The 14,218-nt window shown below is 35.1% G+C and overlaps 1 protein-coding gene across 3 annotated transcripts in view; it reads left to right on the plus strand.

Moving 5' to 3' along the window:
- The window catches only part of LOC104078746 (probable ubiquitin carboxyl-terminal hydrolase FAF-X), an 80,271-nt gene that overhangs the window by 21,699 nt on the left and 44,354 nt on the right, over window positions 1–14,218 (plus strand). For all 3 annotated transcript variants that reach the window (XM_009580507.1, XM_009580506.1, XM_009580508.1), the window contains exons 13-16: window positions 4,221–4,354; window positions 9,088–9,175; window positions 10,818–11,160; window positions 12,566–12,661. In XM_009580507.1, the coding sequence (XP_009578802.1) occupies window positions 4,221–4,354; window positions 9,088–9,175; window positions 10,818–11,160; window positions 12,566–12,661 (661 nt within the window). The remainder of the gene's footprint in view (window positions 1–4,220; window positions 4,355–9,087; window positions 9,176–10,817; window positions 11,161–12,565; window positions 12,662–14,218) is intronic.

Genomic DNA, 14,218 nt, shown 5'->3' on the forward strand with positions numbered 1-14,218 from the left:
AATTATCATGACACTTTAATCCTTTACAGTTTCACATTAATGATTGATTGAGGTTTTTCCAACAAGGTTACAAAGTTACCTGTTTATTAGCAGATAAGTCTGTTTTCTGTGTCTTGGAGTCCTTAACCTTTTACATGCTGTAAGATCTAGGCAAATGTAGCTACCTGGTTATTTGTGGTACTTGTTCAAGTTGGATGCTTTTTAGCACAATGCCTTAACAAAGAGGCTTTGGTTTAAGTAATTACTGAAGCAGAGCTCATTCAAGGCACTGGTTAGGTTTCTGCTCTGAATTAATCTTGGGAGGAACCTATATTCTTTTAATTGTGGAAATTTAGGTTCCCTGTATGGTATATGTAGAGTTAAATGGCTTTGAATCTCTCTCCTTTCATTGTTGTTTTTTTTTTTTTTGTCAGACTCTCTCTTCCATTCCTTAGATTTCAGGGAAGTCTGCGTTGCACTATGTGATAATACCTAATTTTTATGCAGAATTTGAAAACGCATATGGCAGGAAAGTAAACTTTGAATTAAAGGTTTTAATCAAGGGACTTACAAAGACCTCTTCCTGTGGAGAAGCCTTTGTTAGCAAGATACTGTTGAGTGAGGTTTTTTTTTTTTAGTCAGGTAGTATTACTGCCCAGGTGACCGGGAAATCTAGTGAGCGAAAACATCATTTTGAAGTAATCAGTACTTTCCAGTACTCTGAGTTTTCTGATGACTCTTAACATTGATACAGTTTGGAAATTGCAATGCACGCATCTAATCTATCAGTTTACCTTATCTGACTTAAATCTCTAGCATCCTTCTAGAATTTGGATCAAAAATAGATCAAAACAAATATTTGTGTCAACTGCCTCAAAAACATTTCACAGAGCTTTTTGTGTGCAACATTAATCCCATAATCTATATAGTGCTTTTCTGAGGTGGTTCAGTTGATTGTCATTGGCAATTAAAAGTTTGGTCCAGAACAACTAAGGCCTCAAAAATAAGTATAAGTTATCTTATGCCATTGGCACTGTAGAGATTCTTTTGAAGAGGAGGATTTAATTGTTGCTAGTTATTCATGCGGTTGAGCAAAGTGATGACCTGGTTATACAGTTGCTTTGGCAAAATCTAACTCCCTGACCGCAAAGAAATGCTATGTGTTTTGGGAAGTTTAGCTTAACCAGAATTGCAACAGCATAAGAAAATAATTCTTACTTAGGTGCAAGGATTCTTCCGGGTGCAAGAATACTTACTAATATTAAGGAATAGTCAACTTTATTACTCAACATACTGACCTTTAGTCTACAGATAATTAATCATCTTAATTTTCTCTGTGTTGGCTGATGGAGGTAGAGCCTCCCGTAGACAATTTCAAGTACTTAGGTTTGACCTGTATCTACTCAAGCAGTATAAGATTGGTCTCCTAAATTACTTTCCCAGAAGAATTAACTGAACATTGAGAGGACCTTCTTGTAAGAGTTTAGGGGTTTTGTTAGTACTATAAGGCAACAATGATGCTAACTTCAAGTCACTTTGTAGCCTAAATAGTAGAATTTGCTAGGTCTGGTGACTGCTATTTGGAGCTTTAATGTCTGATTTTAATGGTACATAGCATTTGTCTGTACAGTAGAAGAACTCTCAACTTCAAAAGCTGAGTTACATATGTGGTATTATGTTGGGCAAGTTATACGTGCAAATAAATAATTTTTTAAAAATCTATTTAAATTAAGTTGTTTGGAATTTTGCCTTTGTCACTTTGCCAGTATTTTTCTAGCAAATAAGCACACATTCTAACTGCTAAATGTCATTTTTAGTATTTCCAAAGTACTTTGGCACCCATTTCAAAACACTTTTTTTCTTCTTATATATTGGCTTTTGATATCCATTTAGTAGAAACACGACAAAAAGATGAGTTTTGCTGTTAACTGAGGAGCATGAAAAATTAAAGTTATTACTAAAGGAATATGTCCCAATGGCAACATTATCATCTATCTGAACCTCAGATGCTTAAGGAATAATTCTATAGTTGCACGTGGAGTTTGCTTTAATTCTAGAAAGCATGCTAAAAAATCTTCTCAGATCAGCTTTTTGCTGTGCCTAAAAGCAACTGCCTTGCCTTTGACTCCACTAGCAGATGATCAAAATAACATTTTACATGTTGCTCACAAATACTATGTAACAACTCACAACTCATAGCTCATAACTCTAGTTCTTACAATTACTTAACTTTTAGAAGTAGTTGTTAACCAAGATGAATCCATTTACTGTTTGTGCATGTGGTTGAGAAAGGAGAAAAGTAAAAAAAAATCTAGTGCAGAGGATTTATTTATTATAAGTCTTCTGCTGATAATGCTTTCCTTTTGTGATACTTTGTAATATTGATACAATGCATAATATTGAGTATTATCAATACACACACCAATAGCTTGATTCAGCAAAATACCCCGTCTTGTTTCTGCTTGTTCCTTTAGTTGTTTCATCATATGTATTTCCCAAATAGTCAGTGTTCTTATTTACTGTTACACTTTGTAAATGCATCTCTCTATCTAGAGGTAACATTTCGGGTAGCCAGTAAAATAGAGACATCCAATCTTTGCTGGTTTTGCTGCTGGTTTATACTGAGCAAGGAGGGTTGGCAGAGATGGAATGAAGTGTAATTGGAAAAGTTCTTCAAAGTGAAAACAGAGGATGTTCTTTCTGGGTATATCAAGCCCTGTATGTTTTCTTTCTCCATGCTTCCATCCATTTTGTTTTCTCTCTGACAAATGTCTGGGTCTCTTTTTTTAAACACAGTTTGTGTTTTAGTGCCTCTTTCAAGCTGTTTTGGAAAGCTCTGCATATTATGAAATTTAATCTTCTGTGCTTAGCAGGCCACATTGGTGGTCGCAGATAACAAAATTATTGGAAGGGTGTTGATGGCTTCTGTCTTTTAAACCCAGATTGACAGTGATCTTTGGCCCAGTGAATCAATTTATCTGTTGTTACATGTACAGTGAAATGTGGTTATCAGCTGCAAGATCATTATCAGCTGGTGCTGGAACTGGGATTTCTTGCCTTCCCTACTGTTCTCAAAAGGTGTGGCGATACTGTAGACTGCTGTAGGTCATCTAGTATGGAGACCCTGTTTCCTAGGAAGGGTGAAAGTTTCTACCTGTAATCCATTCAGCTAATTCTGGGATCTACTTTCTTAAGTGTTGAAGGAAAGGAGAACAGTTCTGAAATCACATTTGTATTTCTTCAGGGCAGGCTATGGGATCAGCTGAGCGGCAACACAATGAGGAACGCCTCTCTTTGCCCCCCCCCTTTTTTTTTTTTCTCTCTTTACCGTGGAAGAGCAGTGCAAGTTTGCATTGTTTATGCAGACAAGATCAGTACTCTGATATACAGAAGTTGATGCATTTTGAAACTATTCTGTAGATTTGGTTAGTCCCTAAGTTCTAAAATTTGATAGTGTTCATGGCATGTGGGTTTTGGACCCAAGCTCTATATTTTCTCTTGCAGTTTATTTTTGTAATCTAAATATGTCTAGTATTGTTTGAGAGCAGCATTTTTGGTCAGATCTTGATAATAGACTTAAATTATAATCTAATTATTTATTTGGGGTATTTCTTATCTGTTTTTTCTTAGACTATATGCTCTGCACTATGCTTTGTTTGTACCAACATTTTTTCAGTTAAATATTGTTAGAAAAAACAAACAATGCAGAGTCATGCAGTTTTTTTGAAGTATTGAAAGAATTGGCCTGATGTTCTTTCACTATAGTTTTAAGAATGTGAGCTTTCATTTTGAAAATTAACCTAGTATTACTTAGTGTTTCAATATTAAATTTAAAAAATAATATCTGATGGAAGAAACCGTGGTTATGTGTATTGTAATTATACTACAGTTGAGGGTCTCTATCTTTACTATGCAGTTTATGGGCAGGTTATTTCTATTCCTGTCTTGCTGCAGATACTCTCCCTGCAGCATGCTGAGTTGCTCAGATTGCTTTGATATTTTTCGTACATACTGTAACTGTATAATCCTCATTAATTAACTGCTTTTAATAACTGGTAAGAACTGTTGATGTGTCAGAAGAAAAAAAGAAAAATATTGTCAGAGACTTAATATGCTTTCTATTAGAGATCTTTTAGGAAAATTTGGAACTTGCATCAAAGACAAGTTTCTTAAATGGATTTCTGAACTGTTAGGTGCAAGACTACTCCGCTTTTCTTATAACACTTGTATTTTAATTTCAGTCAAACTCAGCGAAGTCCCCATGTGTTTTACCGACATGACTTAATCAATCAACTTCAGCACAATCATGCCCTAGTTACATTGGTTGCAGAAAATCTCTCTGCCTATATGGAAAGCATGAGGCAGTATGCTAAAGGTGAGTTTTAAAATAAAAATTGCCTCATAAATAGTGTGTGAAAACTCCAGTTGAAAATTGAGTTAAAGCAAAATCTCATAATGAAATAAATATTAAGTTTATTTGTTTAATTTTCGAGCATCTGTGGGGTTGATAGCCCTTGTGGTGTCTGATTGGGCAAGAAAAGCTTTAAGTGTAAACATTTGTTTCACGATTGAAAATGTGTGTTTTACAACAGAATATGGGGAAGTGGCAGCTCTTGTTTATCTGTGGATTGATAAACATCATCGTGTCCTACTTAGGCTAGGGTGGTTATTTTTGTGGAAAGTCCTAATGATCATCTTGGATTTTATTCCACTTCTAGTTTTGAATTTTTGTAGGCTCCTTTGAGAGGTTTTTTAATCACCTCTATTTGAAGCCAGTGTTTGGAATTTGTCGGGGAGAAGGACTTTAGATTGCGGCGATACTGTTTCTTTTTACCATGTAACTCCATTTCTCTTCAGTTGCTTTCTCGCTGCATTTGTTATCAGCAACATTTTGGCAGCACATCATGTTAGTATTTTTATATTTCAGGCTAGACTCAACCCTTCGCTGATGAGTTTACACTCTTGTTCTGGACTAGCTTTCTAGCAGCTGAGGTAGAATTAGGGAAGTGAAGGAGAATGATGGACCAGGAAACTCCCTGTTACACAGGACCACAGTACTTTTTATATTGAATTAAGCCAACAGAAGTGAGAGGAGGAGATTTATGGGGCCCCTCCCCCCATCTACTTTACTGACTGGAACTAGGGACCATTCTACCCTGGCATCATAACATCCTACCAACTTTTCAATTACATCTCAAAAATGACACAGTATGTTATGTAGGAATTCAGTGTAGATTTTTCAGAGAGGACAGGATATTTGCACATTGTAAAGCATGCGTGTGTGTCTTCCAATGCTTAGGTAAGTTGCGTAGACACCTTTAATTTTGGAATTCGTTTAATTTTGAAGTACTTGATAAAAGATATCCAGAATACATCCTTGGAGACTTTTTGAATAATTTGAATAATTTGAATAATTGTGCTATATGAGGATGATAGCTTTAGCCAGGTATAGGTCAATGAGAATGACATTTAAGCTAAATCTGCATACTGCAGTTATATTTCTCTATTCAGGAATACATGAGGGGGTTTACCCTAACTTAAGTTCCTTAATTAATGATAGCATTGCACTAATTAATGTTAAAATAATACTAAATGCTTTGTTCTGTTCTCAAGCCATACTGTTTTAGGCTTAGTCTTCTCTGAGAAGGTGGAATAGAACAAGTATTATTTCATGTAACTTCTGTAAGCTGTTGGAGTGCTCTTTAACTTTGCTGAAGTGATGCAAAAATGCAATTTCATTTATAATGAACTTCGCATCTTAACTATATGGATAGCTTAGAATCTATGATTCTCTCCTTCTCTTGGGACTTTGGCCAGCTATGAAATCTGGGGTTTGGCCTCAGGATTACGAAGGAAACATGATCAACAACTATATTCTAATGCAATGTTGTGTTTGTCCAAAAATAGCCTACACATACTATTAATGTATGAACTATTATTCATTCATTTCAATTATTTTTAAATTGAAGCCAAAGGTCATTTTTGATGATATTGTTTACCTATCAAATTGTTGATGACTTTGGCAGAAAAATTAGGCTGATGTCTTGCATGGTTCTTTTCTTCTACCAAAAAAACACATCCCATTGCCCTGCCCTTCCCCAACTGCAATGACTGGGTAAAGCAATAATATAAACATCTTCAGCATGATAGGAATTAGAAGTGTGCAAAGAGTTTGAATTGAATCTAATTACAAAGCAATTAAATTGTGCTTTCTTGAGAAAAAGCTGCTGCAGAACTTCTACTCGTTTGCATCAGAGTACAAAAACAAATGAACAATAGTGTGGATTTTTTTATTAGATGCTTTATTACATGATTAAGGGCAGTCAGAAAATATCTCCTAATGTTCCAGATACTGTACTAAGACTGTAATACACAGTTCCTGTGCAACTTCTCTTTCAGTTTCAGTTTTATGTACTAAATAGAGCAGAACATAGAGAGAGCACTGTGAAGTTTGCCTTCCATTTCTTCCTGGAGGAGAAGAAAAGATGGCAGGGGACAGGGAAGGGAATAAATGAAAGGAGAATAAAGATGATTATAATTGTGAGGACAGAAAGAAAGAAATGGACAGCTGTAGAATTAAGCTAAGCTGGAGAAGGTGAATGAGACAGAGGGAGAAAACTCAGGGCAAACACCCAAACAGCAGAGGTCAAACAAATGCCATAGGGAAAAAAAAAAATCCAATTGCCCACAGATCTTCTTGGCAGTTAATGCCACAATTACTGTGTAATTTGTGATTATTTTTTGTATTAGTTTTTATTTTGCCATATTTTTATTTTCCTTGAAGGCTTCCATAGTTAAGTTCTGTGATGGAGAACAATGTTCCTATTCTCTTGTCATTCACTAATGCATATTCTTTTCTATCATACTCCCTTTTATATGATTGCCTTTTTAAGGTTAAAGAAAAGCCTAATCTATGTTTCAGAATTTTTTCCATGATCTGTTACTTTCTCTTGTATTGAACTCACCTTTTCCTCCAACTCTGCAAAGTCCTCCATGAGAAGACACAACTGCTATTGCATTGTGTAGTCCTGAAGGAGGAGGTCATGGTTTCATCTTTTTGACTATTTATTAAAGACCTTTTGAAAATTTGAAAAGATTGCTAGCCAGTTCTTCTGGCTTGTTTTTCTGAAGTAATAAAAAATCCAAAGTATTAATGAAATGTAATTATTTGTAGAAATTGTGCCATATGATCGTCTCTGTGTGTTTATCGCTAATTATACTTAAATTTTCAACCAGTCATTTTTTGATCTATAATTTCTCTGTTCATTGTTCTGTATGTAGAAAGAATTTTTAAGGAGATCACACTTAGACTTGCCATGGGATGCACAGTGTAGAAAATAAATTGGGCAAACGTAGAAAGAAGCTGAGAAGGAGAATATTTAGGGAGACTGATTTTTTTTGTAGTTCAGAGTTTTTCAGAATTCTAAAGTACATACATACATACATATTACCTTCGGGCGACTGACTGGCCTTTAATACTTGAATTCTTCTATCATTGCCACTATTGACACTTGTGTCTGTGAATTAATCTCTATTCAGAAAAAAAAGCCCACATAGTTAAAACAGACAACACCACCTCCCCCCCCAACAAAACAAAATGAAACAAAGAAACCACCCAAACCACCCAACACTCGAAGTAATTAGTTTTACTTTCTCTGCAATATGCTTATCTACTGTAATGGTTTCTTCTGCTAGACCAACAGCATATTTTTCAGGTTTTCTACTTCTAATACTTAAATAACTTTTGTTCTGCTACTTTTATATTATTTCTTCAGAATTTTTTTCACATTTCTTTTGATAATTGCCCATTTATGCTCACTTCGTTAGGACTATAATTTAAATTTTTGAAGGATTTCTGGTGAACATAAGGCCTCCAATTTTGTAGACATCAGTTAACTACTAGTCTTCTGTTTTCCCTTTTATTTAGTTTTTAAGCTAATGTACCTTTTGCACTTGTATATAGAGAGCAGTATTTATGACAATTATTTTTCTCCTAATTTTGAAACACTGATGATGCACTTCAGCTGTTAGACTTGTTTGGGTTTTTTTTTTTCCCCTCCTTGATATATAGGGGATACTGATTTTCAGTTCTAAAAGATAAATTTTATCATGAGTCTGGATGTTCTCATGATACAGTCTCCCACAGCTGGGTCATCTTAGTTATATGCAATCTGTATACCTTTGCAAATAAGAAATAATAGCATTAATAAGTTTATAATGGAGCTGTCATAATGAACATGTGTCATGATGAAATATTACTAGTACAGATCAAGGTAGTGCAAGTACAGATCTAGATTTTATCTCTTAAATTAAAAAAAAAAAAACAAACAAACCCCACACCAAAACCAAGTTCCTATGAAGCAAACAGCTGTTTGTTAAACAAAATATTATGCTGAGATCTGATAAAATGCAGGTAGAAGTTTGACTTCTTTCCTTACTTTCAAATTACTCAAGAACTTCTGTTTCAAGCTTGTCAGTATTGCAGGCATTTGGTTTTTGTATTTGGAAACTTGCAGTAAATAAAGTTGTCATATACTTTCCTCCTCTAAGTGATGTCAAGTATGTAGCTACTTATAAAGCTGTTAAAGAACTGGAGTTGTGATTTTCCTCTGGAGAGGAAAAACCCTAAAAATGGAAAACTGAAATTTTGGAAAAGATGCTCTGTAACGAAACTAAAGCATCCTCAGAAAAACCACTGGATAATCTGAATTACACGCTTGGTATACTTTTATCTTAGAACTGACTTCTGACTTCAAACTGACTACTTGAAATAAGGAAAAATTGATTCAAATAAGTAGAATGCAGGTTCCTAATTCTTCTGTGATATTTTCATTATATTGAATGATGAGCACATGTATCTGCGCCTAAGTGTTTGTTGATTTGATTATAGACCTCGGTAATCTTTGCCTGTACCCATTTTAATTTAGGATGAAATATTAACTGGTAGCAGGCTGCTGAAAATTATTTTCTTACACCGTACTGAAAATTTATTGTTCTTTGAGTGGTTTTAATTATGTTCAGACTAACAAGTCTTCAACATGTCCTGTCTTTTAGAGTCAGCATGTCTTTTCTGAATGTATTGTCTAATAAAACTTTTTATATTTGCAGAGCATGGTGAATATGATCCTCAAACCGTAAGACCAGGAAGCAGATACAGTCATGTGCAGGAAGTACAGGAGCGACTTAACTTCTTACGGTTAGTTTTAACTTGATCATTTGTTTAACTTCTGTAAGAATACTTTAAAGAAAAAGCAAAAGGGGGAAAAAAACCCCAAAACCACCAAAACCAAAAAACAACACACCTGGGTATCTCTTTGTCTTATATAGTTTTCAGTTGCTGTGTTAACTTCTTTCAAAAATACGCTGAATGTTTTTGGTTTGATGTCCTGCCCGTGCCCCCGCCCGCCCCCCGCCCCCCCAGGGCTTCTGTGGTGGTATTGGAATATTGAAATAAAGTTTATTGGCATCTTTGCAATCCAAGGCTCTGATTCTGCACTAAGATTTCTATGGGCTTTTTCTGTCTGTGTGCAGAATCCTACTGACTTGAATATAATGTGCATGTGGATACAGTTACATACATACTGGGGTAACTTAGCTGAAAATTTTTAAAATATTCCATGTAGGGATATGCCCATGTGTCTTTATTTGTTGTACCACAGCAGAGTTAAATCCATGATCATAAACTGACATATACTTGCGTTAGACACCGATGTTAGGTTGTCAGTGACTGAGCCTTAGAAAGAGGTTGGAATAAAAAAATTATTTGGATGACTTTTGACCAGCTGCTGTTTGAGTAAAATATGAAAACAAAGGATCTCTGCTTATCACAGAGCTGCAGTATGTTGATGCTTTTTAGGCTCTGTCTCTGTCTTGGTTTTAACCTTTTTTAGACAAGTAAAAATACATGAACTGTCAAGTTCTGAAGTATTTTTTACTTGTTTTCTAACTGAGTTTGGTTTTGCTTTTTAAAATTTTACCAAGAATTTTTATGAATTAAACTGAAGTGTTAATATACTGAAGTGTTAAACAACTGTTTAATGAAATTATAAAATAGCATATGGATAGCAGACTTAATTTATCACTCCTGCACATTAAAAATTGTGACTTCCTTTAATTTCACTAGTTGTTGATGTAAAGGAATTAATGAAATCCCATGGCTGTCAAATGTAGAATATGTAGGTAGCAATTTCTGAAAAACAATGCCTTAACTTAGTCCCTGATTTCTTTTACAAAGAAAAGATTTTGAATCAGAAAAATGATTCTGAAGAACTTTGATTATTGTTCGTTCTTCCTGAAATATTCTTAGTGTTAACTCTCAGAAGTGAAGTTCTTAATAGTTCTTTAATAATAATTTAACACAAATGAAAAACTTACTTAAATAAAAGGAAAAATTTCCAGTTCATTGACTTCTGCTTCTGGCTCTGTTCCATAGAATTGATACCTTATTTTGTGATTTTGCTACAGTGAGTGCTAAAACATAGTGAATGATTGCAGAAGTAATTTAATCTCTTATGACCTGACTTTTAAACTAAATAGGAGATGTGCATTTGTTTGTCTATAATATGTAAACAGTGCTTGGTATTTTTGTGTAAAACATTTTTTGCCGAATTTTATTCCTTTTTTGTTTGGACTATAAGGTCTTGGTCCATTCAAACTTACTAAGAAATCACGGGCTAATTATGAGTGGACTGATGATGTAAATAAAGTTTTCAGGGTCGTACTTATGATATATACATGTATAATATACATATTCACCTTTTTGCCTGTACTTTTTACTGAATTGTAACTCTAGATGTCTATTAGACGGTGCTGTTAATTGTCTCTTTGTTTTGCTCAAGATTTTTATTGAAGGATGGTCAGCTGTGGCTCTGTGCCCCTCAGGCGAAGCAAATATGGAAGTGTTTAGCTGAAAATGCTGTTTATCTTTGTGATCGCGAAGCCTGTTTTAAATGGTATTCCAAACTAATGGGGGATGAACCAGACTTAGACCCTGACATTAATAAGGACTTCTTTGAAAATAATGTGCTTCAGCTGGATCCTTCCCTATTAACAGAAAATGGAATGAAATGTTTTGAACGTTTCTTCAAAGCTGTGAACTGTCGAGAAGGAAAGCTAGTAGCAAAGAGACGAGCCTATATGATGGATGATCTGGAATTAATAGGATTAGACTACCTTTGGAGGGTAAGTTAATTGGAGAAAACATCTGAAAGGTTAACTGCTAAGTCTTTCTCAGTCTCTTTTTAAATTTTTAGGAACATGTAATTTATTAGTTACAGACTGAAATTTCAAAAAACTACTTTTTCAAACTAAATACATGGGTATTGACTCCACTGTCCTCCCAGCAAGTATGCAAGTTGGTAACTTTGCAGACTGATGTTTAATGGAAAGTTATTTGAAACATCAAGTATATTTGGGTATGCACATGAGATTAAAAATTTGCCTATACTGTTGAAGAAGAAAGGATCATTCCAGGTGAATTATCTGTAGGTTTCTCTCTCTCTCACACGCACATTAGAACTAAACTTTGTTTTGTGCAATTCATAAGCTAGTTCATGTCATTCATTTTAGTATGGTAAACTGGAGTGATTCTAGATTAGACCAAGTGATCACTGGTCTGATTCTTTCTCTTATATCCACAACCTTTTGCCTAAATATGGTTATAGTTTTTCAATAGAAAGATTGTAGCTTTCTGAAGCTTGCCAAATATATTAGTGAAAAACATCAGTATCTAATTTGATACTTAATTTTTTCAGAGTATTTCTAGTTTTCAAGAGCTGCATTAGAACCCACAGTAGCACACTGTGGCATGATTATCGTGGCTGTGTTTTGTAAAATGTGCTGTATATAAACCAGTAATCTTCAGCCATTTTGGTTGCGGCTTGTTGAAGGGTTAGGTATTTTAATCATGGTGATAATAGTTAAAACCAAAGTAGATCGCAATTTTTATACAAATAAGTTTTCACACAGTGTTTGTGTACAAAGTGCCCACGTAATGCTAGCATGTTTTAGTTGTGGGAACTGACTTACTTGGATCTGCCCTGCCATTTGGCAGCATGACGGAACTTGCGAAGCTTCAGCTCAGTATCCTGCAGGGGCTGTCTGTAAGGGCTGCTTTCAGACCTGGTGGCTAGTAATTAAAATACAGATTATCAGGTTAGAAAAAACTCATTTGCCTGTCCTCCTTCCACCCACTTACAGCCATTTAAAATTCTTTAAAATTCTGTTAAGTCTTTGGTGATATAGATTGTTCAAGCATCTGAAAAAATAGTTGTCTTATTCTCTGAAACTAGTGAAAATGGAAATGTAGTGTGAAGATGAATATATAAACACTACTTTCATTCTGTTTATAAAGCATTGGCTTTTTTTGCTAACTCTGAACTCCTTTAAACTAGCTAATTCTTAATTTTGCTCTTTCACTTTAGTGTAAGTTGTATTGATTGTATTTTGTAACTAAGCATTTTAGTCACTTTCACCTCATAAAATAATTAAACGTACTGTTGTGTCAAGATACTTATGTAGTCGTTTTGTTTTTAAATTTTATACCAGACAGTTTTAAGATGTTCTAATGCTTTTTTTATTATGCTAGGTTGTGATTCAGGGAAATGATGACATCGCAAACAGAGCAATAGATCTTCTTAAAGAGATCTATACTAATCTTGGCCCACGGTTACAAGTCAATCAGGTAAAAAAAACAAACAAGCAACAAGAAAACTGGAATATAATATGATAGAAGAATGGTGATAAAATTCAATTTGGTGATATTTTTATACTTGGAAGCTTTGAAAACGGAGAATAGTTTTCAGAGAGTATACTCCTGAGTCCAGCCATCAGGTTCGGGTCAGATGCAGAATTAAGAGTGTTTTTCTGGTATTTACAGACTGAACTCCGATAATTTTTTTTAATATTAAATTGGTCTGTTGTATTTGCTCTTTCTACTCAGAAAACGTTCATATTATATACTTAAGTAAGCCTTTTGTTGAACTTCCAGTTGTGGCACTTACTTGTACTAGTATGTTCACTGGATGGGTCTGTTGAGTGTTGTCACAAGCTAATCTAATCTTTTTTTATGTCATGTCCCTTACAAAGGGTCACAGAGTTTCCATATAATGGTCCAAGCTGAGCTCTAGCAAATCAGATATTTTCTCCCTACTTTAATATTTGCTGGGAGCTGCATTTCTGTGGACAGAGAGAAGAGAGAATGAGTTTCTGAAAGGTCAGAGGAAGTAAACTGTTGGGATTTCACGAATTTGGGGGGGGAATATTGTTCTCCAGACAATCCCCAGTTGGTAGCTTGCCAGCTGTATTTCTTAAAACTCCGGTTTTCGTACTTGTCCTCAAAAACACCTTTATAGAACACTTTTATAGTCTTCTAGAGCTGCCAGTCTGCTAGATAGAGCACAGCTGCTCTAGGTGGTGCATTTACAGCCATTCAAGATACATCTTACTGTACTTGCAGATGGGCTGTGTGTATGCTTCTTTCCTGCTATAGGTCTGGGCTTACTGAGCATGCATAGATCTGTCCATCTTCAGATGGTTAGATCTGACACTTCCAGGAAGTGTTGGATTTACTTCACATGCACACAAGTATTTGTTTCAGTGTGCTGGTAAGTCCTCTGCTCCTGAGCTGCCTCAAAGAAAAGTGGCTACTGGACTGTTTTTTACTGCCATAGCTGTTACTGTTAATGCTTCTATTGCACATTACTACTTGGAGACACTGCAGACTTTTTACTACAGGTTATATGTCAGTCTAGGTCAGGAGCAAGGAGATGTTAGATATCAGGCAGAAGGAAGAGATTTGCTGCAGCTGCCACTATACTGAATCTAGCTCAAATCCATTTCTGAGTTTATGCAGGAAAAGAGTGTATCTGGGGCTGGGTTATGTGATTGGGGTGAAGGGGATAGTTGTTCTGGTGGTCTGTAAATGTTCTGTGTTCTCTCTTAGTGTAAAGTAAATTAACCTGTACTAGATTGTCAGCTAGAGATTCTGTAACATAGTCGGAGGAAATGAATAAAAGAAAGTCCAATTCCGAGTATTCTCCGTGCAAACTTAAACATTTTCTATTTAAGTGCAAGTTTGCACTTAGTTACAGCTATTGATGACATGCAAGATTTTTGAAGTGTACACTAAATTAGAGCTATTTATCAACGGGAGTTTATTCTAAAGTGGAATAAAAAAGCTTTATAGAGTAACTTACCTGGTTTGGGTTTGTTTTTTACTTCTACCATTGGATTATCCTGC

Source organism: Fulmarus glacialis, unplaced genomic scaffold (assembly GCF_000690835.1).
Source record: "Fulmarus glacialis isolate BGI_N327 unplaced genomic scaffold, ASM69083v1 scaffold2866, whole genome shotgun sequence".
Classification (NCBI taxonomy): domain Eukaryota; kingdom Metazoa; phylum Chordata; class Aves; order Procellariiformes; family Procellariidae; genus Fulmarus; species Fulmarus glacialis.